The 25960-nt window shown below is 39.1% G+C and overlaps 3 protein-coding genes across 3 annotated transcripts; 1 reads left to right on the top strand and 2 right to left on the bottom strand.

Annotated features, from left to right (window-relative positions):
* The first annotated feature begins 757 nt into the window (after nucleotides 1-757).
* Nucleotides 758-9041, top strand: mrps35 (mitochondrial ribosomal protein S35). The gene is made up of 8 exons (XM_020935107.2): nucleotides 758-1187; nucleotides 1738-1790; nucleotides 1858-2025; nucleotides 2761-2821; nucleotides 3166-3305; nucleotides 6433-6542; nucleotides 6642-6711; nucleotides 8673-9041. The coding sequence occupies exons 1-8, from the start codon at nucleotides 1055-1057 to the stop codon at nucleotides 8940-8942; spliced, it is 1005 nt and encodes a 334-aa protein (XP_020790766.1). The 5' UTR covers nucleotides 758-1054; the 3' UTR covers nucleotides 8943-9041.
* Nucleotides 9042-10524: 1483 nt separating this feature from the next.
* Nucleotides 10525-12150, bottom strand: LOC110169420 (MANSC domain-containing protein 4). The gene is made up of 3 exons (XM_055155831.1): nucleotides 11931-12150; nucleotides 11726-11860; nucleotides 10525-11435 (listed from the first exon to the last, which is right to left on the bottom strand). The coding sequence occupies exons 1-3, from the start codon at nucleotides 12148-12150 to the stop codon at nucleotides 10525-10527; spliced, it is 1266 nt and encodes a 421-aa protein (XP_055011806.1).
* Nucleotides 12151-13457: 1307 nt separating this feature from the next.
* On the bottom strand, nucleotides 13458-25329 carry LOC110169418 (transcriptional enhancer factor TEF-3-like). The gene is made up of 9 exons (XM_055155821.1): nucleotides 25310-25329; nucleotides 23379-23513; nucleotides 22556-22599; nucleotides 21951-22012; nucleotides 21089-21219; nucleotides 20620-20793; nucleotides 16883-17023; nucleotides 15717-15869; nucleotides 13458-14211 (listed from the first exon to the last, which is right to left on the bottom strand). Exons 1-9 carry the CDS (start codon nucleotides 25319-25321, stop codon nucleotides 14098-14100), a joined length of 966 nt encoding a protein of 321 aa, XP_055011796.1. The 5' UTR covers nucleotides 25322-25329; the 3' UTR covers nucleotides 13458-14097.
* Between the last annotated feature and the right edge of the window lie 631 nt (nucleotides 25330-25960).

Below are 25960 nucleotides of genomic sequence, written 5' to 3'. Positions count from 1 at the left end.
ACGTCTTTCATCCTCTGGTGCGTGCGGAACTTGTCGCTTTGAAGTGCATCGCGGTCTGAGCATGCTGCGTTAGTAGTCGGGTAGGATAATGTAGGATAGAGCCGAATACATACTGGGGTTTCATGTGATTGCTTCATGTAAATATATATTTTTATTGCGCACATGATTTTAAATGAGCTATTATCACTGCAAAGACGCAATTTTGTATTACCTTATAGGTTTAGCAAAAGTGTAATGGATTTAGTGACACAAATAATAGCAAAAGTACAGCAACGCTGAACCATCATATCTTGAATATCTTGTGTGTTTTTGTTTACTTTTACACACACACACACACACACACATATATATATATATATATATATATATATATATATATATATATATATATATATATATATGTATATATATATATATACACATATATATATATACACATATATATATATATATACACATATATATACACACACATATATATATATATATATATATATATATATATATATATATATATATATATATATATATATATAGTCATCTTGAGTTAGGGCCAAGTACCCAATGAGTGAAAGGATCGCCTTGTTTACGGTATGAACCTGAACGTCTCAGGCTGAGCAGCTGGTGGAGGGACAGCTGCAGGGGGACAGCCACTGCACACTACACGTGGATGCGTGCGAGCCGGCGTAAAGTACTATAATCACCTCAACAAACAAGGATATTGAACTTATTATAACGTATATTGTTCAACCGGTGCATCATTGTGCTTTGTTTTACATTTGTCTTGCAAGTTGAAAAGCCTCGGTATTTTCCAAGACTGTATTAAAGAAAAATGCTAATACGATATGTGACTTCAAAACGAAGTGCCAAAACTAGAATCAAAGTCAGGTTTTCGTGTTTTTCTTACCAAGATTTCTCCTTTATTTTTCATTTTATTACCTCAACATAATCGCTCAAGTCACTGCACTGTCCAGCGGAGTCAATCTGCAGACACTAGCGCGCAAGCTCTGGTCTACAGTCCCTCTTTGCTTTCCGTAGTCGCAGGAACAGAAACATGGCTTCCTATACAACCAAAGCGCTTCTCATCTTAGGACGAATAAACGTCCCCCGATCCCGTCTGCAAAATACCACAAACAGGGCTACATACGTGTCAGTTCTGTCTACAAATTCTCCTAATGGAAATAGAGGTAGGTTTTGGAATCGAGGGAAACTCTCGGAGCTTCTTTAGCCTCATGCTTCGCTGGCAGCCATCGCTGTCATGTTGTCAATGACATTTCCTCTTATGTCTTAGTCTCATGTTTTAGTGCATGCACATACTCGTATTTTATTAGTTGAAGTACGTCTGAATCGGGGAATAGGGTGATGTTTTATGATAGTATGTGTATAGCCTACAAAAGCATCGGATAACACTCCACCCTACAGTTAAATTCTGTAGGTAATATACCATGTTTCTATTTGTTTTCCCCTTAAATATTGAATAAGTATTTTTGTGTATCTTGGATTCGGTGGTTTTGTGTCATTTGTAGAATGTTTTAATAGGTCTGTAGAAGTTGCAGTCGCAGTGAATTAGCAGTTGATCATGTAGCACGCTATCCTATTTTTGTGTAGCTGGCTAGTTCATTAATCCGTTTGTTGGAAGCCTCACTTTTAAGTGTATTTTAAATTTAACACCTTTTATGCAGTCATGACTACAGTATGTATATGTATATATGAGTGTATATGTGTATATGTACGTAGGCTTGCCAGAGAGACGTGGCCGAGGTCAGTTTGGAAGAAAGCCCAGAAGAGAAGTAAGAGTTGAACAACCATTTGTTTAAATGTTTGTTCTCATAACTAAAAGCCTCTTGTTGATATCAGGAGGGCATGCCACGGACAGAGAAGATGCCTGTAGATCAGGACTGGACTGCAGTGTACCCCTCTGCTGTTCCCTTCAGATCAAATGCTGTCCCGCTGCCTGTCAGGATGGGGTATCCCATAAAGGGAGGAGTCGCCCCAGACAAAAAGGCAAACTTGGAACTTATCAAGGTCAGACTACTTATAATGTATAATGAATAATGAATAATGTAACGCGTTCCTGCCAAGGTGCAAGAAAGGGTGTATTTTAACATGCACAACAGGCTAATCCTGAATCTTATCCATGCAAGAACCTTGCTAGAAGAAAAAAAATGTGCACCTTAACCTGAAGTTGCTGTCATAAATTTGAGAAGTATTTTGATTGAGCTGTATGATTGCAGGATTACCAAACTGTTGTGTCCAGACACCAGCTGTTCCATCTGGACCCTAGCCACTTCTATATCCACTACTCTTATCCCTCACAGCTGGAACTCAGCCGTGCTACAGACAAGATCCAATTCTCCCAATTCTCCCTTTGCCTTGTCCCCTCTCCCTCTAAATCAGTAGTTCTCAAACCCGGGGTTGATACTCCCATGGGGCTCACAAAACGGGTTTCAACGGGTGTCCAGATGATATTGGCAAAAGTTTTAAATTTATGCAACAGTCTTAAACCAGACTTGACACCCTTCAAATGCAGTGGTATGTGTAGATATGTAGATATTAGCTGACCTAGTATGTATGTATGGGACATGGTCTAAGATAAAATAATATGATAATATTATTTTATCTTAGACCATGTCCCATACTTTTACTGAGAACATCAGTTTAGACCCACTGTGTGCCATACCCTTTAATTTAAGAATGTCCCATACACATCACAACAGTGCATCTTTTTACATTTATATTGATTTTGATTTTGTCTTTCAGATCCCCAATTTTTTACATTTGACGCCAGCTGCTATCAAGAAACATTGTGAAGCACTTAAACGTAAGTTACATTTTATGATGACAAATTCTTGCATGTATATTTTGAATTTCAAATGCTATGCTATTTACTGCCATATGTAAATAGCATAACATGTAAGGCATTGAAACTATCTAGGTAATTTGTTTTAGCACAATGCTGGAAAAATCAAGCAAATCCCAAATATAAAACATGACATCCCCTTTAATATAAAGTTGAAAGAGGGAGAACGGTGGGCTTCTATTCCTTTTGTTGCCACTTTGCAACAAAAAGAATGCATGTTGTTTTGATACTTAAACTGAATTTGGTCCAACATGATTTACAAAGGATTGGAACTGTATACATTTTTCTTTTTTTTTTTTTTTTAGCTTTTTGCACAGAGTGGCCCTCAGCTTTGGACACAGATGCTAAATGTGACGAACACTTTCCCATTAAAGTCCAAACCACAGACTTTGTATCAGCTGGTCCTTCACTCAGAAACCCATCAGCTCGCATTGTGCACCTCAAAGTAAGTTTTTCCTGACACTTTCATCTCTCTCTCTGGATGTAGGCTTTAGGTTTCTGCTGTGTTTTTACAATGAATACAATGAATGTTAAGTTAACTGGGGGGAATTTTAGCTTGTAAAGTGAGATTATAGATTTAGTGGGAAGAATAGTCACCATCTGACATCATGTTCCTATGATTTAGCAAGAACAAGTGCTTGTTGACCCTAGGCCATAGAGACTTGCTTATATGGATCAGTAATGTGACATTGGCATTTTTGTGTCCAGAAACCACAACTTTCTAGTTATTAATATATAAAGGTTTAAATTGTTTAAATGTATTTCTTTTATATCACTTTAGTTACACCAGTGCTTCTCAAATAGTGGGGCGCCCCCCCCCTCCGTCAAGGGGGGCGCGTTTGACCTCGGGGAACATGCTTTTTTATTTTTTTATTTTGATTTTTTTTTACTGTCCTAGAATAAAGTGCAATTGCACTTCCACTACATTAGGGGGCAGTGACGCTCTCATTGGCGGAGTGTGTGCAGGGAGCATTCGCTCGGTGGTGTAGGAGTTTTGTTTGCACTGAGCATGCGCGCTTTGCACACAGCACAGAGTTTGAGTATGAAGTGTAGACACGAAGTGTAGCAGACCCTCAAGTGACACCATGAAAAAATATTTAACATGGATGAGAAGACAGACGGAGATAAAGAGACAAACAAAAATCTCCCGAAAGCTAAGACGAGGAAATATGACGAAGCGTATGTAGCGCTTGGCTTCACTGTGACTACGGTGGGAGACGAGGAAAGACTAGTGTGCTTACTGTGTCTAAAAATGTTGGCAGCGGACAGCATGAAACCCAATAAATTAAGGCGTCACTTAAATACATTACACCCCAATCACTCTGATAAGCCGCTTGAGTTTTTTCAGCGAAAACGTGCCGAATATTGCCGACAATCATCCTGCTTTGTGACTGCTACTTCAGTAAACCAGTGAGCGTTGTTGGCATCATATAAGGTGGCAGTGTTACGCAGAGGTGTACTTATAACAATTTTATAGATAAATGATACTATTTATAGTCACGCGAGGGGGCGCGAGATGTTTTATTCTTCCTAGGGGGGGCATGACAGAAAATAATTGAGAAGCACTGAGTTACACCAATACACATTTAGATGAAGAAACCAAATTTGAAAGAATATTATAGGTTTAAAGTAGTAAAATGTCATTTGGTGAAACAGGTCACACAAAGAAGTATTTTTAATGGACAGAGAGGAGGCTGGCTGCATAGTGTGGAGCCTTGTTAATACGCCCGGGGAATGAAGTTGCCTGACCTCTTCCCGATATGTGGTAATATGTGCAAAGCTTAAGTTTCGCTGTGCATAAAAGTAAAGCTGTAACAGACCTCTTCACATGTACCCTAACAAGAAATGATAAAATCTGCACCAAGGTGTCTGCAGTTTGACAGAGAGCCAGAGACCAGGGAATAAAGAAAGAGAGACAGACGTGATAAAGGAGCGAACAGACAGAACCCACTGTCACCCTCAGAGTCCAAACCAGGGTCTTTCTTTGTGTAAAAGCTGCACTTCCCCTCACAATGTGCAAGATCATTTTAATAAAATAATGGCCATAGGCATTTATATGATTTGGTCCTTTTTTGTTGAGTGCAGGGTCCACCCACACGTGTCACATGCGTAGGAGCGTATGGACTTTAAAGTCTCAAGCAACACACGACTATAAAAGCCACTTTTTAAACTGTATCAGACAGGGACAGGTGTTCTAACACAGGTGTGTGACTGCACATGCTGAAACTTTTGACTTTCTTTAGACGTTCTTGGAGACAGAGCTAAAATAATTTTGACAGTTAGTCTGGTCCTATCCAGGTCTGTGCATTGGTGCTTGTTACTGCCTGGCACTCAGTGCCACCTCTGGTGAGTCACTTTAGGGGAACGGAACTCAGGCTTTGATAAGCCTGGATTGCCCAAATAAAACAGGCTTTCACTTTAGTTTGCTTCATGGAATACCCCCCAAGAAAAGTTACAAATTACACCTTGATTTTTTTGTTTTACCCTGCCCTCAACTGCTCAATACATTTTGCATACTTTTTACCACGTATGATCCACCTATGTAACAAAAATTTTGGACTTGCAGGTTAGAGTCAGTTGTTTTACCTTTTAAAATCCAACCATCTGCTCCAGTGATACTGCTTTAGATTACATCAGCAAGGTAGGAATTATTGTAGCATTAATCCCTGTGGATTAAACAGGAAAAGATAGTAGATCAATCTGAATGTAGATCAGATGCTCTGAGCTATGGTTTGTAATGTCAAAGCAATTATTTAATATACTTCAGCTCTACAGCTAATACATTTATTGGACCATGCAAATCACTATTTAATATAGAAGAAATATGCCTTCATTCCGCACTCTTCTCTCCAATTTATGTCTCTCTTTTTTAATTTTAATCTTCATGATTATTTATGTTTTGATTTGTTTTTATTATGATTTTAATGTATTTCTTATTCTGTAAAGCACTTTGAATTACTTTGTGTACGAATTGTGCTATACAAATAAACTTGCCTTGCCTTGCCTAAATGCAAGTTATAATAAAATGCAGTATATTGGTCATTAAATAATTAAACCAAAAGTATGGAAAAACAGTTAGGGTGCATTGCACATTCATCACATCAAACTCTGTACTAAAACCAGATCGAACACCAAAAGTAAATCTAAACTAGACCAGGAGTAAACAAAGATTTGAACAAGACCACTAAAAGACTAAAATGCACTAATAATAGGACCAAATTAAGGGTGAACATAAAAGTTCACCCTTTTATGTTCAGACATTATTTTGCACCCTTCTGTAAAACACAACTTTGCTTCTATCCTTACATAGATGAAATCCTATAGGTTGGAGCCCCACAAGCACAATAATAAACTGTAATCTGTTGTTTTTGATCCTTGCAGCACAGGGCTTAGTTCATCTGAATGTTTCATTTGTGTATGGTTTTAAGCACCACAATCACAGCACTATATAGGTTTTCAAAACATCATGATCTTCAGCTTTGGACTGACTTTATTAAATATTTACTGGTGTTATGGATGATTGTTGTACATTCTGAAATGAAAGTGTGTAACATTAAGTTGTTTTCACACAGGTGAAATTGTCGAGCTTAAATCTGGATGATCATGCACGCAAGAAAATGATTAAACTTGTGGGATCAAGATACTGCAAAAATACAGATCTTCTCACTATTACTACTGACAGGTAAACCACAAACACTGCTGAGCATAACATGTTTTAGAAAAAAAGGAATTGAAATGTATTGATTTTAATAATTTTGATTTGTCTTTTTGTTTTTTCCAGCTGCCCATTGCGAAAGCAGAATTATGACTATGCCATGTACCTTCTTACGGTCCTTTATCATGAGTCTTGGGTATGTACAATGTGGGCTAATGTTTTTTCAGCCATCCCAACGTTTGTGAGAGCAATGAAAGTATAATTACAGCAATATTTTGTTATTTTTGATCTGATATGAGTAATTATGAAGAATATATATGTAAGTCAAAATATTTTTTCTGTACTCATAAATGCCCATTTAAACTAAGTAGGCTTAGATTTTAAGTCTGTGATGACATTTGGTTCCTCTTCAGTGGTGAATCTTGTTCTGCGATCAGTGGGCTTATCCCATTAGGGAGGTCTCCACTCTGAATGGCGAAATGGACGGCAAACAGCAGCATTGTCCATTTGACATTTCCTACAGCTGGTGGAGAACACTGACTCCCCTATCTGATCTTAACCCCGATTCACATTAAGCCACATTAGAGACACAAGCATTCAGGTCAGCACTTCTCGCCCTGTTCACATACACCACATCCAAGCACAACACAAACACACAATTACACAACTTGTATCTGTAAAGCTCTTCCAGTCATGGCTTAGTCACTTTCAAACCTCTTGTGAGTAAAGGTAGTGGAGCCAAAGAGCCTAACCCTGTCCGCTGGCCTTTCGGAGTCACAATGGGGACACAGTGCTTGTCCGGCGTGGGCCTGGGGAAGCAGAGAGAGCAGCCTAACGTTCAGATTGTAACATTAGATCACAATAGGCCCAATTGTGTGGAGTTGCTGAGGTGATTGTATCTCCACCGCTCTCAAGCACAGCGACCGTGCTGGCTCAATCCAGCGTGTGTTAATCCAGAGCGCTATTGTGTCAGTTATTGCAAGGGTCTACCACTAGAGGTGCCCAAACTGAATTATATTGTATTAATGAATTCTCCTGATTGTGCACTTTTGGCTAATGGATTTTACAGTGTCTTTACACCTAAAGGTGTGACATTTTGAAGCATTACAGCCCAGTGTATTTCAGTTGTTTACCGTAATTAAATATAAAATTTAAAACTTTGTTTTATCCAGCAATACCTTTTAAATATTTTTTACTTTTACCAGATGGTGCACATGACAGTTGACAGGTTTACTCTGTCAGTGCCTGTTATGTCAGTCACGTGCCAACAAAAACATTAATCATGAATAGTTTTCACCTGTATGTACGTATTTCTATATGTAATCAATGCATATACCACATTATGTTTTCTAGTGCGGTACATATAGATGCCATGCTTCGAAACAAATCTGTTTAAACTTTTTTTTTTTTGGTAATTGCCAAACAATGACTTTGGTTTTATTGACCAAATTTGTCTTATCATGTACAGTAGTTGTGTGTCTTCCTCAGTGGCCTAGAGGATGTAGATGTGAAATGTATAGCGGTAATGACAGTCATTAAAGGCACACACCTGGACAGCAGTGAGCAGGGCTGTTTGACAGGGCCGCTTTAATCTGCCTCACAATGGGCCACATTGTTGTGGGGGAACGTGATGACAGACACAGAGCCCCTGGATGGAGCCGTACATATGGAGAAATAGTATCTCTGTGAGAGGAGCATCAAAGGACCAAGAGCTTCTCTATATATTACATAGGAGGGAAATTCATTATTTTCACTTTGTACCCAAATACCTTTTCAATTTAATTTTAAAAAGTTTAGAAAAGCACATATTCCTTACACCAGGTTAGTCTGGAAAAATTCTTCATATGCAAATCTTACCTTGCTACATGAGATATGAGATGAAGCTGAAACAGTGGTTTAAAGTTACCAGTAAACACTGTATGTAAAGATTTTAATTCAGCATACAGTTTTTGACATGATGGTATTGTGTTTATGCCTTTTCTGAATTTGAAAATAGAAATATAAGAAAAAGCATTATCAGCAGGTCACAAAAGCATTGAGCTTACTATTTGTTTCCTCATTTTCTTTCCCCCTAGGCTTTACTAAATAATTTTTCTAGACCCAATTTTGACTTGTATTTAAGTTTGTGGTTTCTGAAGAGCCATACTTTATCTCCAGAAAACCGAGGGGTGGGAGGCAGAGAAGACTGTGGCTGACATGGAGGAGTACAGCTGGGAAAACAGTCCATCCCAAAGAAATCTCTTGGACATTCTAACTCGCATGGAGGTGGTGGAGGAGGAGGGAGGGGAGGAGGTGCGCCAACAGCTCCTCGGACGGGCCGAGGTTCAGGAGTATAAGGACTCTGTGACCAGGTTAAAGAACGAAGGAGAGAATGAAGATACTCTGCAACAGTATAAAGAGGCTGTCAAGAAAGTACTCAAACTGTAATTGTAATGTGTTATAGACATTATCTCTTCTGTGTACTTTATACTTACCTGTGTGTAATAAATATGAATTGTGTAATAAATTCTAAAATTTACTAAACTATTTATTGATTATCTTTTTTTTCTTGTTATGGCATTAAAGGTGTATCTCCATATACAAAACATTATCATATTATGGGTTAAATCAGTAGAGGCGACGCTGCTTACAGTAAGAATAAATGTTTATCGAGCATCATCAACACCTGTAACTGAATGAATGCAATGTGCAATACTGTGGGACATTCTTGGCAAAGCACTAATATCTCCATGGAGAAAAGCAGGAGGCGGACTCCCTTTTCTCACAAACACACACACTAGAAAAATTTCATAGTGCATCTTGAATAATACCACCAAACAGTTATCCATTGTGTCAAAAATAATTCCAAAACTTAAAACTACAAGGATTCTAAAATGTTGAGATGTCATGTAAACACAACATAGAAGAATTAAGTTTTACTACAAGGAGTGGTGAGAGATTGCATGGAAATCTAAACTTCTTTAACTTTTGAAAATAGGATGCAGTGCTGGTCTGTGGTCTTTTGGAACTCCTTTAAAAACTCAATGCACTGGGGAGATGTGCTCAAAGGTTGCACACACTGTATTACACTGTCCATCAGAGGCTCCTGGACAATGCTCTGTTGACTTTGACCACTCCGGCCGTGGTGCATTTTCTGCTTGGGAGCAACCCATTAAAGCCACTTAAGACCAGAGCACAGAACTGTCCAAAGTCCTCCAGTCTTTGGCATCCACATCAGTCAAAACCCACTGAGGTGCATCAAAATGTAGGTCAGCCAGATGGACAGATAGATCAACTTTCTGTAGACATACTGAATGATCCTGTTTTGTCTTACAAGTGGGACAAAAACATGCGCTCAAATAACCAAAATTATTGTGATGTTATGTTTATATATTCACTTTCTATCATACACGCAATTCCATTTTGTTCTTGCATATGACTTACAACAGATGCCCCTCCTATCATGGTCTGCTTGATTTCTCTTAATTCATACTGGTATACTATACAGTGTATGTATAAGACCACATGACAATGACCAAACTCATTTGATCTCAGAAGCAAAGCAGGGTTGGGCCTGGTTAATGTGGGAGACCGCTGGGAATACTAGGTATTGCATTGACTCTAGTCTAGTACATACTGGCATGTCTGCCAGCCCTGCTTCTGCCAGTGTACCCCATAGCAGCTGTGGGTACAGTAGAAGATTTCCACAATCAAGTAGTCAATGAAACATACAATGTGAAATACATTACATTATTAATGTCCTTTAACTCTCCATTATCAGAAAACTATGATGTGTTTTTAAAGCATAGGTTTCTTATTGTGCTAAAATGGTGAAAATTATGTAGTCATTCTATACAAAATGTATACAGTATTAGTTTGCTCACTCAAAATATATTATGTATCACAAAACCTTTAACTTAAATGTAGTGTTTTAACTTTGATTTAAAAACTATGCCATCGACGCTACTACGCCTTGTATGCAATTTACAGTAATAACTTATGTGATTTATTGTTCTATATAACATAACAATCAGGAGTTCTCTTTAACCAGGACATACTTAATGAGGCGCATGGAGCCTTTCTTCCCTCTCCATGCTGTCCGGTATCGGCCCATCCTCTTCCTGTGCCCCCTCCAGCTGAACACCAGGACCACAGAGCAGCAGCACCCCAGCAGCACAGTCACACATATGGCCACTGCTACCAGCACCGTGTGGGTGGCCACATGCCAACCAGGCCCCAGCTCACCCCATGGGTCACCCCCCACACCACCTGCGGAGGCCTGGCCATCCTCACTGACCGCACTGTGATTCCTCCCCAGGCTCCCTTTGGTGTCATTGGTTTTGTGTTTGCTGCTCTCTATGTTGGCCGGTGCATCGCTGCTGGATATTGCAGGGCTGACGGTGGTGGTAGAAGGGTTGGGAGATTCTGTAGAGGCTCCAGAAGCCATATTTGATAAAAGAGGATGAGTTAATGTGGTTGAAAATCTATTAGCATGGCTATCGGAGCTGGATGAAGTCTGAATTTTAAATGTGGGGGCAGTGGGTGGAATTGCGGGTATGGTAGTGGAAAAAAATGAAAATTCCTGATGTGTACCAGTTGCCATGTTGGAATGTTTTATCCCACTTGTCTCGGACCTTGATGCTTTGTTAGTGGATTCTGTTGTAGTTACCATGATTGAAGGTTCTATCCCAGAAGGTTCTGTACTTGTTTCCATGTTGGGTTGTTCTCTCCTATTGGCTGTGGTGAGTGTTGTTTTGGAGGTCGTTGTAGAGCTGGGCTGAGGAGCAGGAGCTGGTGGGAGAGGGCGAGGGCGAGGGTGGATGAACTGCCTCTTGTCCGGAGGCAGAGGGTCTGAGGCATTGGAGCGGATGTAGTGATGCGGTAACACACGCACATTAGTGTTGAAATATTTACCAAACACTAACAGGTCTGGATCCACTCCTACAGGGAGAGGAGAGTATATTCTAAATATACGTAAATAAAATATAAAAAATGATAAAGGTAAATAGTAATATACATTTTATTCCTATACTGTTGGTTCTGTCTAACACGTATGCCATTGCTACTTCCCAAGTTCCAAATTAATGAGTTGCTTCATTAAGAACATGTTACACTTATATAGACTATAATTTTTAAATAGCCTATGGCAAAATAGCCCATCATGTAAAGTTCTAACATTATATCACAGTATCATATAGTATAATATTTAAAGTACATTCTCTGTACCGCACCTTTGGTGATGTTGTAGAGGACCACGTTGCCCCTGTGGCTCAGTATACAGCTCTCCAAAGTGGGGCAGTGCAGGTGGAAGCAGTTCACGCTTTCTTGAATTGCATCGTAATGGAAAATTGCTAAATTACAAGAAACTTTACAAAACAGACACACCGTTAAGAAGGCTATTGTGTCACAGTGATTAAAATAGTTAATATAACTTACAGTTCCTTGTCAGGCAGCAGGTCCGGCTACACTTGAGCGCAGTGTCCTCTTGATAAAACCTGAGTAACTGCGCGCCTCGTCTCAGGGACTCCTCTACATCGATGTAAATCCCCGGGAAGCGACGGATCCAACAGTTTTTGTAATAAGAGGTCGGAGAGCACCTGGACTCAGTGTAGCACACCACACTCAAAAGCGTCAACAAGCGCCATGTGGCATTCATCGCGCGTAATGTAGCTCAGAGCATGGCTAGAGGGACACATCAGAGAACATCTGTGCGCCTAAGCCGGGGACTAAAGGCGTAGAATGGAGCCAGTGCCATGGTGTAATGGTACCAGTCTTTTAGGTGTGTCACTGTTACGTACCTGCGGGGGGTGGGACCAGCCCTTCTTCTTCAGTATCTTATGCTCAGGTATGACAAGCACAAAAATGCCAAAATGTCTATTACTCTGGGCTATAGACTTTTAAATTAACCAATACCGTAATGGTTAGATAATAGTTTAACTTGATTTATATAACTGGTTGCAAATGTGAATTTTGCAAAGTCTCTGAAACGTTTGTGCGCATTGGATCGCCTAATGCATGTACAAGTAGGAAAAATAGGCTACGTGTAAGCAATAGGCATAGTTATGAATAGGTAAACATAAAATTCAGGACGATGTATTAATTCACTATTTTATGTTTTGTATCCTATATTGCAAATCTATTTGATGTAGCCTGTTTTACATAATAGTTCTCGAGCCTTAACTTCCTTTCTTATAGTGGAAAAACTTGCAATCCAGCTTTGAATGAGGGCAAGAGAGTGGATTGTCGTAATTGTAGCAATCTGCCTAGATTCTTTCAAACGGGATTATGAGGGAGAAAAAAAAAAAAAAAAAAAAAAAAAAAAAAAAAAAAAAACTGGCTGTGAGGAGGCGTACACCTGTTGGGCCGCCTCGCTCAACTTTGGCGACCGTGTTCGTCCATCACCGGGACACTCTCTCATCTTACACCGGGGAGTACAAAACTGTTCACAATAAAGAGCTTCAGAGAGAACTGGGATTTACTGCAACAACGTATTGTAAAGTATTAGCAAAACTGCATATATCCTTGTCATTATACCTCCCTAGTAAATAAAATCCGATGAAGTTGACATTTGGACATATTGAGATAAATTCTAGTGTGATCTCTGGAAATACCTTAATATTTATCAATGAATTATTGTTCTTAAGGGTAAAAGCTATTAGTGTCAAAACGGGTTGGAGTTTATTGATGGCTTATTGCTGTACCATAAATATGCATGTAGGGAGAAAAAGATATAGAAATTCATGTATAGTGTTATAGCTCTGATATATATATATATATATATATATATATATATATATATATATATATATATATATATATATATATATATATATATATATATATATATATATATATATATATATATATAAATAATAGTAACCATTCTCATACTTTAAAGTAAAACAAAGTATCTTGGATCTTTATGTAAGAAACACTTGTATTTTATCTAACACAAATAGGGCTTATTACAATCACAGACATAATCTGCAAACTCCAGTTTACAGACTGAGCTGGTTCAAGTTAGCAGTGTTATCTCATGTGCCACATTGTTCTCAACCAAAACCAGTAACACAACATCGAACACCAAACAACTGAAAAGCAATCATTTTAGCCTCTTTGTATAGCTCACATTAGAGGAGATGTAAAAGCACTAGTAATAACAATTACCCCAAATGTTGAAGATTGGCACCAATAATGATCATTTCAAATGTGCAATTGGTGACAACTATTTAGTACTTCATACTTGAGTCACTAGGTGGCGTCCTGAGGCAGCCAAACTCATCCACAAGCATCCTCCCCTGCACATGCACAAGTGTAAATGACAATAAAACAAACCCTAGCACTAGTAAAAAGAGATGAAAAACGCAGTCACTGATATTTTAACACGGTTCACTTGGCTCCTGTTGGATCCTTTGGTATAAAGACCACAGCGTTGAACATGGACCTCATTTTCTTTGCCTTTTTCACGTACAGTTTCAAGTCTTAAGTTCACATCCCCTGCAGGGGGCCATCAGGTGTGTTGAGTTGATCTGGTTTTCCAATGGCTGGGCTTTAAGTTTACAGAAGAGCTAGTCCATTGTGCTACAGTCCAAAGTATGTGGGGTCAGTCTTTGACCAGTCTGTAGATGTGATGCTGTGCTCCATGCTCACTAGTAGATACTTCAAATACATAGGCTATGCACAGCAGTGTCTCCAGTGTGTCCCTGTTAGTCACCACCTGTGGAGAAGCAAGAACCAAAGTGAACACTCAAAACATTTGATTGTCAATAGAGGTATGTGTGATATTTTAGTATACAGTTCCATCTTAGTACTGTTGTCCAGCCCTATGTCTTTTATTTAACAGTCCATACCTCTATTTCTCAACAAAGATTAATAAAAAAAGCTAAAAATAAATAAATAAATAAATAACTATATATATTGTTAAAGGTCATATATTACACAAAATTGACTCTTGTAAGCTTTTAAGCTATGCTATAATGGTGTTACTTCCTCAAAAACATACCTGGAGTTGTGTTTTGTTTCATTCACACATGTTGGAGAGTAGCCCTTTATTATTAGTCTGTCTACATCTCCAAATCTCAGTTCTGCTCAGTTTGTTTTTGCTCTGTTCCACCTTGTGATGAAGAGGTATTTAACAGCTACTTTTTACCTTTTGTTCAGTAGATAATTGAAATTACAGGACTGAAATGATCAAAACAATTCTAGTAGAGATGTGTGAAATTTAAAAACACAGTGGAGCACTTCTTGTTTTACCATATGACATCACAAGGTGGAAGTGCTGTTCATGTACAGTTAGAAAGGAACTATACTATATTGTTACTAACTGGGCAAAACGAGGTCAAAATCTTTGTTTAATAGTCATTTATACAGCCAATATGACTTTATTTGACCAAATTCCTAACCCTAATCAAATAGCAAATGTCTATGATAAATATTTTAGAAACATAGCATTAGTTGTACATATTTGATTGCATCCTCATATTCAGTCCTAAAGTGAATCAGACAGTATCATTTTAATTGTCTCCAGTCCAGACACAAATACTTTGACAGACCATCAGTTATTAAATGGTGCATACAGTGTTTATGAGAGTTATGGCTAATACAAGCTAAATCAGTCCATTGAGAAACTTAATGACATGCTAACGTGTAGTCGTCTGCGTGGGCTCAATGTGGTCATTGTGCCGTGTCCAGTCGGAATGCAGCCGACAATGGAGGGGACATGAGTCTGTTTGAACCAGGTCCTCAGGGCTGCTCTGTTAGTATAGAGGCCTCATTCACCTCCTTCTGTGTCTCTGTATGTTATCAGACTATATGAGAAAATTGAAGGGGTTTTGAGAATACAGTGCAGAGCAAAATTGTGTTTGAGAAAAAAAAGATTTTAAATATTTACTTTCTCTAACTTTTTCAGATACATGGGGATTAAAATACAATTGCTGCCTTAATATTTAGCCTCATGACAAAATGTAACTTTGATAAAACTGATCAAATTGATAAAATACAGAAAAAATAAAATTAAAAAAATGCTACCCTGAATATGTATATTTATAATATATTTTATAGGGTTGGTCATACATAAAGAACAACCCATTGCAAGCATTGTTTACAGCATTGTAAGCATTTGGAAGCTTGGATACTGGTTTGGACTTTATGTAGGCAGCGTTTTGGGGTAGTGCCAGTCAATATAGCTTACTTTGTTCACTGAAGTATTTTTTGTGTTTTTACCTGTAAGATTGTGAAGTTTTCCAGTACACTATTCATCATGTACTTCTCCGGTAGATGTTTAAGTTTGTGGATGAAATTTATCATATATTCACATAAGGGGGAGCGATGAATCCGGAAAACATAACGGCCATTCTCGTAACGTGCGTACTCCGTCTATGGAAAAAAACAACCACAACACTCAATCATGCTTGTACATTGATTATATTGTTTAAACATTACAACAGAAATGGGTAAAAACACACACACACTATAGGCTCAGTGAAACTCAATTGGTTACATCTGATATGGACGTGTATGCGATAAGCTGTAAGATGTGAAATGTAATACACCTAATGGGGCATATACCATCGCAGATATGACAATAAACATATTTCTTGTGACAACCGTAATAACATTATGAAGCCATTAAACAGCATCATGTGGCCCACGAGGCAGATGGCTCTACCGCGGGACGTGTGTGTTTATATTGTACAATCCATCAGAGGCAGGGGAGGGAGGGGGAGGAGGAGGGAGGGAAGGGAATAGGGGGAAGGGGCCAGTATTGTCCGGTTAACGGGAAGCATCACCGTTAGTCATGCGATGGAGATGTGTGAATCACCTTTATTCTGTCAATAAATGACTGGAATGTGTTTCTGCATTTAACATGATTACAATGAAGTCATGACCTGTTGCAACCAAATAGTCAAAACATTCATGAAATTTTGGAGTAATACATTTAGGTACACTGTATAACTTCTCTGGTGGAGTGTCTGCCACCTGCTTGTCTCTCCATAGACATGTTATTGCTTTGCCTGAAATGTATGGCATTAAACTTGTCTATTGTGCATTTATCCATTTACCTCAATTACCTTGAAAAACATGTTCATACTTTGAGTAACTCAGCCTCATGGTACCACTTGCTAGTCTCCATGAAGATGGATGTGCTTTATTCAAGGCAAAGCATTAACATATCCATGGAAACACCATGCACAAAAAGCAGCTTTTATGTATTTTTCAAGACAAGAATACTGTGATACCCTATACTTCAGAACATTCTGAGATATCCTGGTGTGTAGAGCTTAGATGTCACAAAAACAGTGTATTTTTAACTGCTAACTGTTGAAAAAATATGTGTTTAAAATTTAAATGAAAGTAAAGAATGACGGTACACATAGTGGTCTTCTTACTTCCACTTTCTCGACCACCTGTTTGCCAAAGGAGCAGACTTTGGTGGAGGAGGTGATGATCATGTTTTCAGAGCTCTCGTACTGACTGGAAACTCCATAGAAGAAGTTACTGTCATCCTGGAGGTTTATACTGAGGTCCGCCTGGAAACAAAAAAATGCACAACATAAAACACTTGAAGATTAAGTTTTAAACCAGTATGTGATAAAACTTGTATAAATGCATTTGTACATTTATTTAAGAGCAAGTGCTATGGAGATGGTGTGTTCATTTCTGCAAATCTATTGTTTGTTATAAGTTTTTAAGGTTCCTTAAAAATGTAAGTAGTTTCACTATAATTTTACAGTGTGTTTTTACACCTGACGCCTTACCAAGTGCAAAATATTCTAATGGTAATGGACAATATGGTTGAACTGTCTTGTCCAGTGACATAATAAATATATAGAAGGTCATTTTTGAACTGGCAACTCACTTTATTATCACCACTATCACTGAAATCTATTGTAAATGTGTTAATCATATAAATATGAAACTATGCTGTATTTTATTGGAAGCAATGGAGAGAAATGTCATTATTATTGCTCTTCTCTGAGGTAGCATACACATGTGTTTTTATTTTTTGCCTGTTTTTGTCATATGTTCTGCACAGTTGAATCTTCAGGTGAGATCTGCTTCACTTGATGCTCTGTGATGCTTTCATTATTATGGGTCTGAACTAAAGCCAGTATAATCTCATTTTGGCCCAGACCAAAGTGTGGTGTGCTCTATCTGACAGCGGGACGGCTCTCCTGTCCCCTGTCAGGCCCTTGTCTCCTAATGGGCCATTGAGACAGCGCTCACCCTCCTCTCATCTCTTCATCGCCTCTTCATCTTCATCCTGGGCCCATGTAATTCCTCTATTTGTCTTCATCCCTGGGGCCCGCTGACCCACACGGACTACCATTGCCTGCTTCCCTAACAGCCTGCGAGGGAATTCATCCAATTACAATCAGCAGCGTGCAATTGCTTGATTAGATCAGGGCGGCAGGCTGGCTGTGTAACAATTTAACAGATCCAGCTCAAATCGGATTCCCTGGGCACTTCAAAGGCGTGAGACAATCCGTTAGGACAGGGCCACGGGCGCAGAGGGGTGACACAGAGTGGAGGGCGAGCCAGCGGCCGACAGAGGGCTCTGCCTGAAATCTAATCTGGAGTGCCATAGCTCTGGAGCAAGGCCAGGCTCCTGTCAGCGTCTCCATGCCAACCTGCACCTCACACAGCCGCGGGACAAGAGCTGCCACGAGGCTCTGTCATTAGGCCTGTGTCTAATATGTTTTACCATACCGAAATAGGGTTAGTGTATTTTCAGAAGTCTGCTGGATTTCATTGGGAGGATTTTGATAGCCACAAATATCTGTATTTCCTTTCTTCAGCCCGCGTGTTGAAATGCCCAGCTGTTTGGGAACATTTGTGTGTTTTGTCCTGGATGTTTGGAAAGCGCAGAGGAAAGGACCCCTGGGGCCCTGATGAGACGAGCTGTCTGAGGGGACAAGGTTAGGAGTTGTTTTTTTGTATCTAGAGTCATATGTTGAATCTGTTGAGTGGAGCACCGTCTAACATGAATCACAGAGTAATATTTCATTGATAAATATCTTGGTGAGGGGATCCGGCATCTCTTGTTCACACTGTGTGCTGACAGTACGTGACCCTGGTTCTATCTCACTATCTTTACGGCGATCTTACTCTTTCTCTATGATATATGGCAGGGTAATATGTCCCCTCCTTCCTCTCACCCCAGAATCAAATGCCACGGCTCTGACCAGCTGCTCATCTCAAGGACCAGAGAAAACTTCATCCAATCTGGTGTCAGCCATAAATGTCTTTTATCACTCCATAATAAATAATCTGCTGCTCACATCTCTGAGAGCATGAATGCCTCTCGTGCCATGTGGGGGCAGTCGGTTGGACTGGTTCACTTTGAACTTGACATTCACAGTCTTTGATGCGCCTCAATAAACTAAGAGATCGTGATTGTAACATGATTAACCACAGAAACACTCTGCAGCCCTGATTGTGGTCTGGCTTGACACAACATATGACTGCAACTAAGGGGCAAGCAGGTGGACAAAAAGCTGTTTTATGCAGAAATATTTTTTATAATGGCATTCTCTCTTTTGTGATGCAATCATAAAATAAAAAATGTCAGGTTTTTATGCATTCACAATTCACATTTACCCAATAATCTCCTTGTAATAATCTAAATACTTCCCATGACATTTGTTTTGCCAACTTTATTATTCCCTTCTTTTCTTCACAGTCTACCTTTTCTTCTCTCCATCTCCTGTGTCATCTGATGTCATGGCCGGTTATTCTTGGGGTGATGGTGAGTAGGGGTCCCAGCGTTTGTCTCAGAGATTGTTTTTGTGTGTTGGTCTATAAATAGGTGTATAGGGGGTGTGGGGGTTTGGCCAGGCTAACTGTCCCGGGACAGGTGTCTGGGCTCACATTTCCCCAGTGAAAGATCAGGCCTGCCACTCGGGCTGCACGCACACACGCACACACACACTGCCCTGATCCAACAATTAGACACACTACTACTTTGAACTCATTAACATGCTTTTGTTTTCTGGCAACTAAATACTGTAGAACCTCTACACTTACCACTCAGGTATTATATTATATATCAGTTTTCAGTCATAATTTTGCACGGCAAGATTAATATTTGTGAGTTCACAAACTCATGAGAGTCATGCTCCCTCTGTTGCAATAGGGCCTGGTCCAACAGTAGAATGGAGACTGGATAACAGGGTATCATTGTGGTTTGGGCAAAAGCAAAAGGTGCAGAGCCCAAAAGATTCAAAACACACACGGTGACACTAACCGATATGCTTCAGCCTATTTCAGCAGAAATACAGACTACTTTGTGTTTGAAAAACATTTAACAAAAGATCAGTTGTTCAGGTGTTATCCAGGTCACCTCAATCATCTCATACAGTGGCACTGAAATGAATGATCACTTTGCCAATTAATTAATCTACAAACAGTAGCTAATTTACAACATAGCCCAACTCAATCAACAACTAAGGATCAGAATTAATATATTTATATGCAATCTATACTGTGTAAAACAGTAAAACACATTTTTCTTCTAATGAAAATGACAAGTTGATAGATTATAGATTTATGTATAAATTGAAGTATAGACCAGGCCTGAGCACAATAACTTTCCATCCAATCTCACTCTAAATCACAGCTACGTTTGTGTAACTCCGACGCTTAAGCTACTTCAACACAGTTAACACCGTGAGGCCATTAGCAGCCGACAGGTGTCACAAAACATTAACAAGAGTATCCTCTGCACTCTCACTTCACATTCATGTGGCTTAAAGGGCCTCATGTAACAAAACACACTGTACTCACTCCAAAATTAGCATGAGCGGAATTTTGTATTAAATTATTGATAAGCTATCATCAACATAAACAATCTATTTCATATTTATCGGACACACACTTGCTTAGGGTTTTAAATAATCTTCTTGCAACTGCTGTTAGAGGTCTAACTGATCATTTCTTTTCCTGTTGCTGTAATCATTATTTTGATATGTTTGTAAAGAAACTATCTTTGCTATAGTTGTAACTGTGTTATATTTAGAAGGGATTTGTTGAAATGAATGGACTTGTCTACTGTAATTGATTCATGGGCCTGTGGTATAGCATTCCTGTAATTGAAAAGTATAGATAGAATGAAAAAGTAGTTTACCCAGAATTTGACCAAGAAGAAGGCATTATGAGGCCCTTTGTCAAACAGCTCCTTCAGGCCTCCTTTCTTCTCAGGGAACTTGTCATAGATTTGCCTGATGTCCACTGACTCCAAATACGGGTCGCTGTAGCTGGGGTTGGACTGGCCGATGTGGACAAACAGGTGCTTGTTAAACTGTGGAGACAAATACGCATCAGGAAGTGATCGCAGCCAAAAATGTCAAATGTCCCGTTAGCCAAATCTCAAACTGGAAATCCCAGGACATCTGTCTAACCCCTGATGCATCACAGTTGTTAAAGTAGCACATAATCTTTTAAGTTAGGCTATGGTTAGATTCCCCAAAAGTGAATTCAGTGGAGTTCTCACTGAATTTAATTTGTAAGGATCAGAACCATTCATGTTCTTAATGATGGTTTACATTACAAGTAATAGTAATAATAATAGTATTTATCTGTTTTGATTTACTCACAGTTTCAGGGTCCTGGGGTTGCTCAAGGAAGGCAGAAAACTCCAACATTCGAAGCTTTGAGCTGGCAATACATCGGCCCTGCCAAGGAGGGGCGCCGGGGGACATGGCTAGCCCTGCGGTGCTTTCATAACCTGTGTGTGTAAGAGTATCTTGAGATTACTAAAGAATAATCTTTTAAAGTTTTAAGATTTAAAGAGTGCAATAATAAAAGGTACACATTTTTTTATTATTATTATTGATTTTAATTCAGTAATATAGTTAACAAAATGACTGACTAACATAATGCCTTGTTGGATAAAACAAAATATGATAAATGATATTGTTATTATCTTATATTAAATGATTATGTGTTTACATTTTCTTGCTTAAAAAGTGCACTGTGCAACTTTCTGGGGGGAGGGTCCACCACTTGCTTGTCTCTGTGATTACTTTGTCTAGAATATTCCACAGTATGGTGTTACATGATTGATTTTATGGAAATGCTCAAGTCTAATACCAATTGTGGCACATTCCAGGCAAAGCAATAACATCTCCATGGAGACAAGTAGTGACCGGTCCCTCCACTAGAAAAGTTACACAGTGCAAGTTTCAGTAATATATTCAGAAATCATCCCAGGGATCTTATGCCACTACCACAAGTATGTCTGGCAGCTCAAAAAGTAGAGTGAGGTGAGCGCAGGAATTTATCACAATCTGACGATAGGTTGAAGTTGTAAGACTGAACTCGAAAGTGTGTCGTCTTGTTTCTTAATGTGTGAAAGTCCTATTTGTGTCTGGCTTTTGATCCAGGGCCAGTCGGTCTCATCACTGCTTGGGCCGGACACTCCTCTGTCAGTGGTGTGAGGGGAGGAAGAGCACCCACCTGTTATGGGCGTCGGGCCGGATGCTTGCATGGTGTAAGTCTGCTGGGAGAAGGGTTTAATGCTGGAGGGGGGGAGAGAGAAAGAAAGACAGAAAGAGAAACAGAAAGAAAGAGAGAGAGAGAAAGAAAGAAAGAAAGAAAGAGGGAGAAAGAAAGAGAGGGACAAAACGAGAGAGAGGAGGAAAGAAAAAAGAGACAGAACGAAAGAGAGAAACAAAGAGTGAGGGTGAAAAATTGAGTGAGAAATGAGAGAGAGAAGGAAAGAAAGATAAAAAGAGAGGGAAGGTTAGATAAAAAAGAGAAAGGAATTGAAGAAGAAAGGAAGGGAGGGAGAAAAAGAGAGGGGGGGGGGTATAGAGAAAGGGAGAAAAAGAGAGAGAGACATGTTAGGCAAGTCTGAAGCTCACAAGACTAATTGGTCCATAGAGTGGAGGGCACAGAAGTATGCAGCCGGTCAAACAGCTGCAACTCGACTTTAAACTTAAACCCATTCATTTCAATTGGTTCTGAAACTAGCATTAAGTGAAATGTATTAGACGCTGAGTAAATTGCGTAGTCTAAATGAAGGATTATAGATGAAGCCGTTATTAACAATAATGACTTACTCTTCGTGGCCTCCAGGCTGCCCCGAAAGTGCTCCGTGCCAAAACTAAGAAAACAAACAGAGAGGAGATATTTAGGTGTTTAACAGTCAGACTTGAGTATCTATGTTAGTTTGGCTTTCTATAAATGGGCAAGTGCTATTTTGTATCCACTTCAATGAGTATAGGGTATCAGAGGTCACTTGTAGATGCGAGATGGATTATGTTTCCAACAGCAAATTATAATACAAAACTCTCTAAGAGTACTATTTTTAATTACTTATATTTTTATTTGGCTTTTTTCAAATTTGGGCTTGGGATTGACAAAATAATAGGCCTTCATTGGCTTGTGCCAAATATTTTTCAATAAAACCCATTGATTTGTGTATAGATGCAATCTTATATTACCTATAACCAGTAGTTTTTGTGTATTGGTTTGGCGTATTGTAGCTTTGAAGCAATATAAAAAAAAGAAAAAAAAAAAAAAAAAAAAAGAAAACATACTTTTAAATTGAAAAAAGTGAATCTTAAAGTACTTTCACACTAGTCCTTTTTTGGTCCTGGTTTTATCTCAGTTTTAGTCCAAATGTACTTAGTTGAATTCTGTTTTAGTCCAGGTCTCATTCAGATTTAGTTCTGAGTTTACTTCTTGTTTAGTTTTAGTTAATTTTGATGTGGTGATTGTGCAACCTTTGAAATTGTGTAATGATCATCAATATGCTTAAGTGTACTATCATGTGTGTTGTTTTAAAATATCTTTCACAATATGCAATGATTAGGATGATGCAACCCATTTCATTTCTCCAGGCTTGGGCCCAGCAAAAAAAAGGCCCGCCCCCATACTCACTCCTCCACTGGTGGGATAGGCGGGCCGAGACAAGCCCTGAAGTGCCATCTTGTTCTGGAAGGCGGTGGGTGAGATGATCTGAGCAGACGACATTGTGGCCATACTCTGCAGTGCTTTATCTTTGGCGGCCTGGTCCTGAAGGGGGACATGGACACAGACAGTGAGGCCCAAGACTTAAGACAATCAAATACACAGGATTATCAGGGCCTGTTTAGGTCCAGCTCACACGCACGGCCCTAAAGGGGGAAGTGGAGCTGGGGCTGTTTCATCATCAGTGAGGCTCTGCCAGCAAACACAGCAATGTCATATTACACATGAGGGCTTCAGGTCCACTGTAAGGTTTATTACTGTAGCATGAGCAAAACAATGATGACAAGCCCCTGGTGGAGGACAGGCTGTAAGGTGCAACAAATATACATGCTTAAATTGTTTTGGGATTACTGACTACAATATTAAAGCACTGGTATAATTTTAGAATAAAAAATAGTCTATGCACAGACATGAGCTGAGAGAAGAGGTTTTGCAGCTCAGACATATAGGCCAATAGCCAACTAAAGAAATTCTTTGTCGACTAAAGACATGTCCTGCCGATAGATTACTTGACTAAAAAGGGGCCATGGCAAAAGCTCTCGAAACTGTTATGTTATGTCTATGTATCTGACCCAAACTGTACTGACAAAATTATACCTACACAGGAGTTCATGCAAAAAAAGGAAAAACTAACTAACTTCTTGCTCCATATAAATCCTTGTAATCTATATCCTTATAATCTAAATACTGATGGCTACTACTAAATCTATTGTGTCTGTAAATATACTCCATCAGGATGCCTTCAGTTGTCATCACTACGGATTCAGCTGGGTGAAAATGGGAAAAAATCTCATTCATAGGAATTTTGGCTGTATATTTAAATTGTATATATTGTTTTGTGATGCTAGGGAAAAGTGGGAAAACATTTGGTCAGTTCTAAATACAGTTTGCTGTAACACACAAAAAATGCAAGAAATGTACATACATATTTAATCATACCACGTTTCCTCATAGTTTTTTTATAGAAATAATTATATTATTTAATAGTATAGTAAAAAGGTGGTATTTGCACTTCTTCACACTGGTTTGGTCCTGGTTTTGACAACTTTGAGTCCTAATGTAGATTTGGTTGCACTCTAATCTTGGTCTAGTTCAGGTTTAGATCTGGATTTATTTCACTTTAATCCCTATTTCCGCACCCTTAAAATTCATAGATTAATGTCATTCTGTATATTTTGTATTTTTCATGCCTATATTCTTTTATCAATTGCACAATATGTTTGCTTATTACAGACAGCTCTAAATTTAATTCACATTAAGACTAAAAGCAATTCCACTCCTTATCTGTAAAGTGATCCAGCTCTTGTTTTTGAATCCTTCAGCAGTTTCCAAACCACAGAGGACCATAACCCTAATGGGCAAGGCCACTCGGTGCATTCTTCTCCTCTGGACGGGCCAACACAAGGGCATAGCTCAAATATGGAGGGTGCATGTGGCCAGGCTCTCAGTTACACCAAAGATGTATTTAAAAAGACTATTGCGGAGGCCAACCCTGTGACCAGCCCTCAAACCTGCCAAATGGACCTCCGTGGCCACCGTCCAAGCAGCGCCAGAGTCCACTGTCTGTCAGAGCAAGTGTGTGGATGTGTAATGTAAACTGAGAAAGGAAGAGTGGAGGCAGTCACAGAGATGCTAGGTTCACTCTTAGCATAACAGCATAGCGCCCGCAAAACATTTACTCAGGCACTTACAAATGGTAACGCTGGAAGGGAAATACATTATACACTCAACAATTTGTACAGAAAACAAATAGAAGAAAAAATATATTATCATCAACTAAATGTGCAATATTAAAGTGGCTGTACCTGAGTTTTTTCATGTATTTTAGAAATTTGTCTTACCCCAGTACACATATTTTGGAGCTCCTGTGGTCAAAATGAGACTGTATGCTGAGACTGTATGCTGTCTAATTATTAACGGCTTTATCCTCAAAAATAAGGAAGTGGGCTGTTAGTATGCTTGTGACAGCAAAACTCTGCTCTGATCTTTGAAAGCTGTGAGACACATTGTAAAAACACATTGTGCCAGAAATGCAGAAGGTAAGTGAGGATTAATTCTGAACCACTGCAAACTGTTGAACTAGTTCTACTTTTCACATTTTAAAATGGTAATCACCAGGTACAGCGTCTTTAACGTAATCTATGAATTATAGACATGAAAACATCATGGACATGGACATGACAAAACATACTGAGTTTAAGTGTCCCTTTTCTTGGGTCCTGCAACCATCCTCTAGCCTGATTCATCAGCCGGTTTCACTTTGTAGAAACCATCTGACCTCGCAGCATTAGGATTCGTTCAGTCGATGGCAGGCGGATACTTTTTTTTAATTAAACCAATCGCTGCTATTTGGTCATGACATATGTAATTCGCCGCTTACGGAGCTAACTGGTATATTAAGCTTTTGATAAAATTCACCAAACATTCTGGTCATTCTGGTCTTAAATCCTCGATCTCGGGAATCGTTGCCAACACAGAATGTATGACTCTTC

Source organism: Boleophthalmus pectinirostris, unplaced genomic scaffold, assembly GCF_026225935.1.
Source record: "Boleophthalmus pectinirostris isolate CB_2022bp ecotype Guang Dong unplaced genomic scaffold, ASM2622593v1 HiC_scaffold_2, whole genome shotgun sequence".
Taxonomy (NCBI): Eukaryota; Metazoa; Chordata; class Actinopteri; order Gobiiformes; family Gobiidae; genus Boleophthalmus; species Boleophthalmus pectinirostris.
This window is presented reverse-complemented; position numbering and strand designations above follow the sequence as displayed.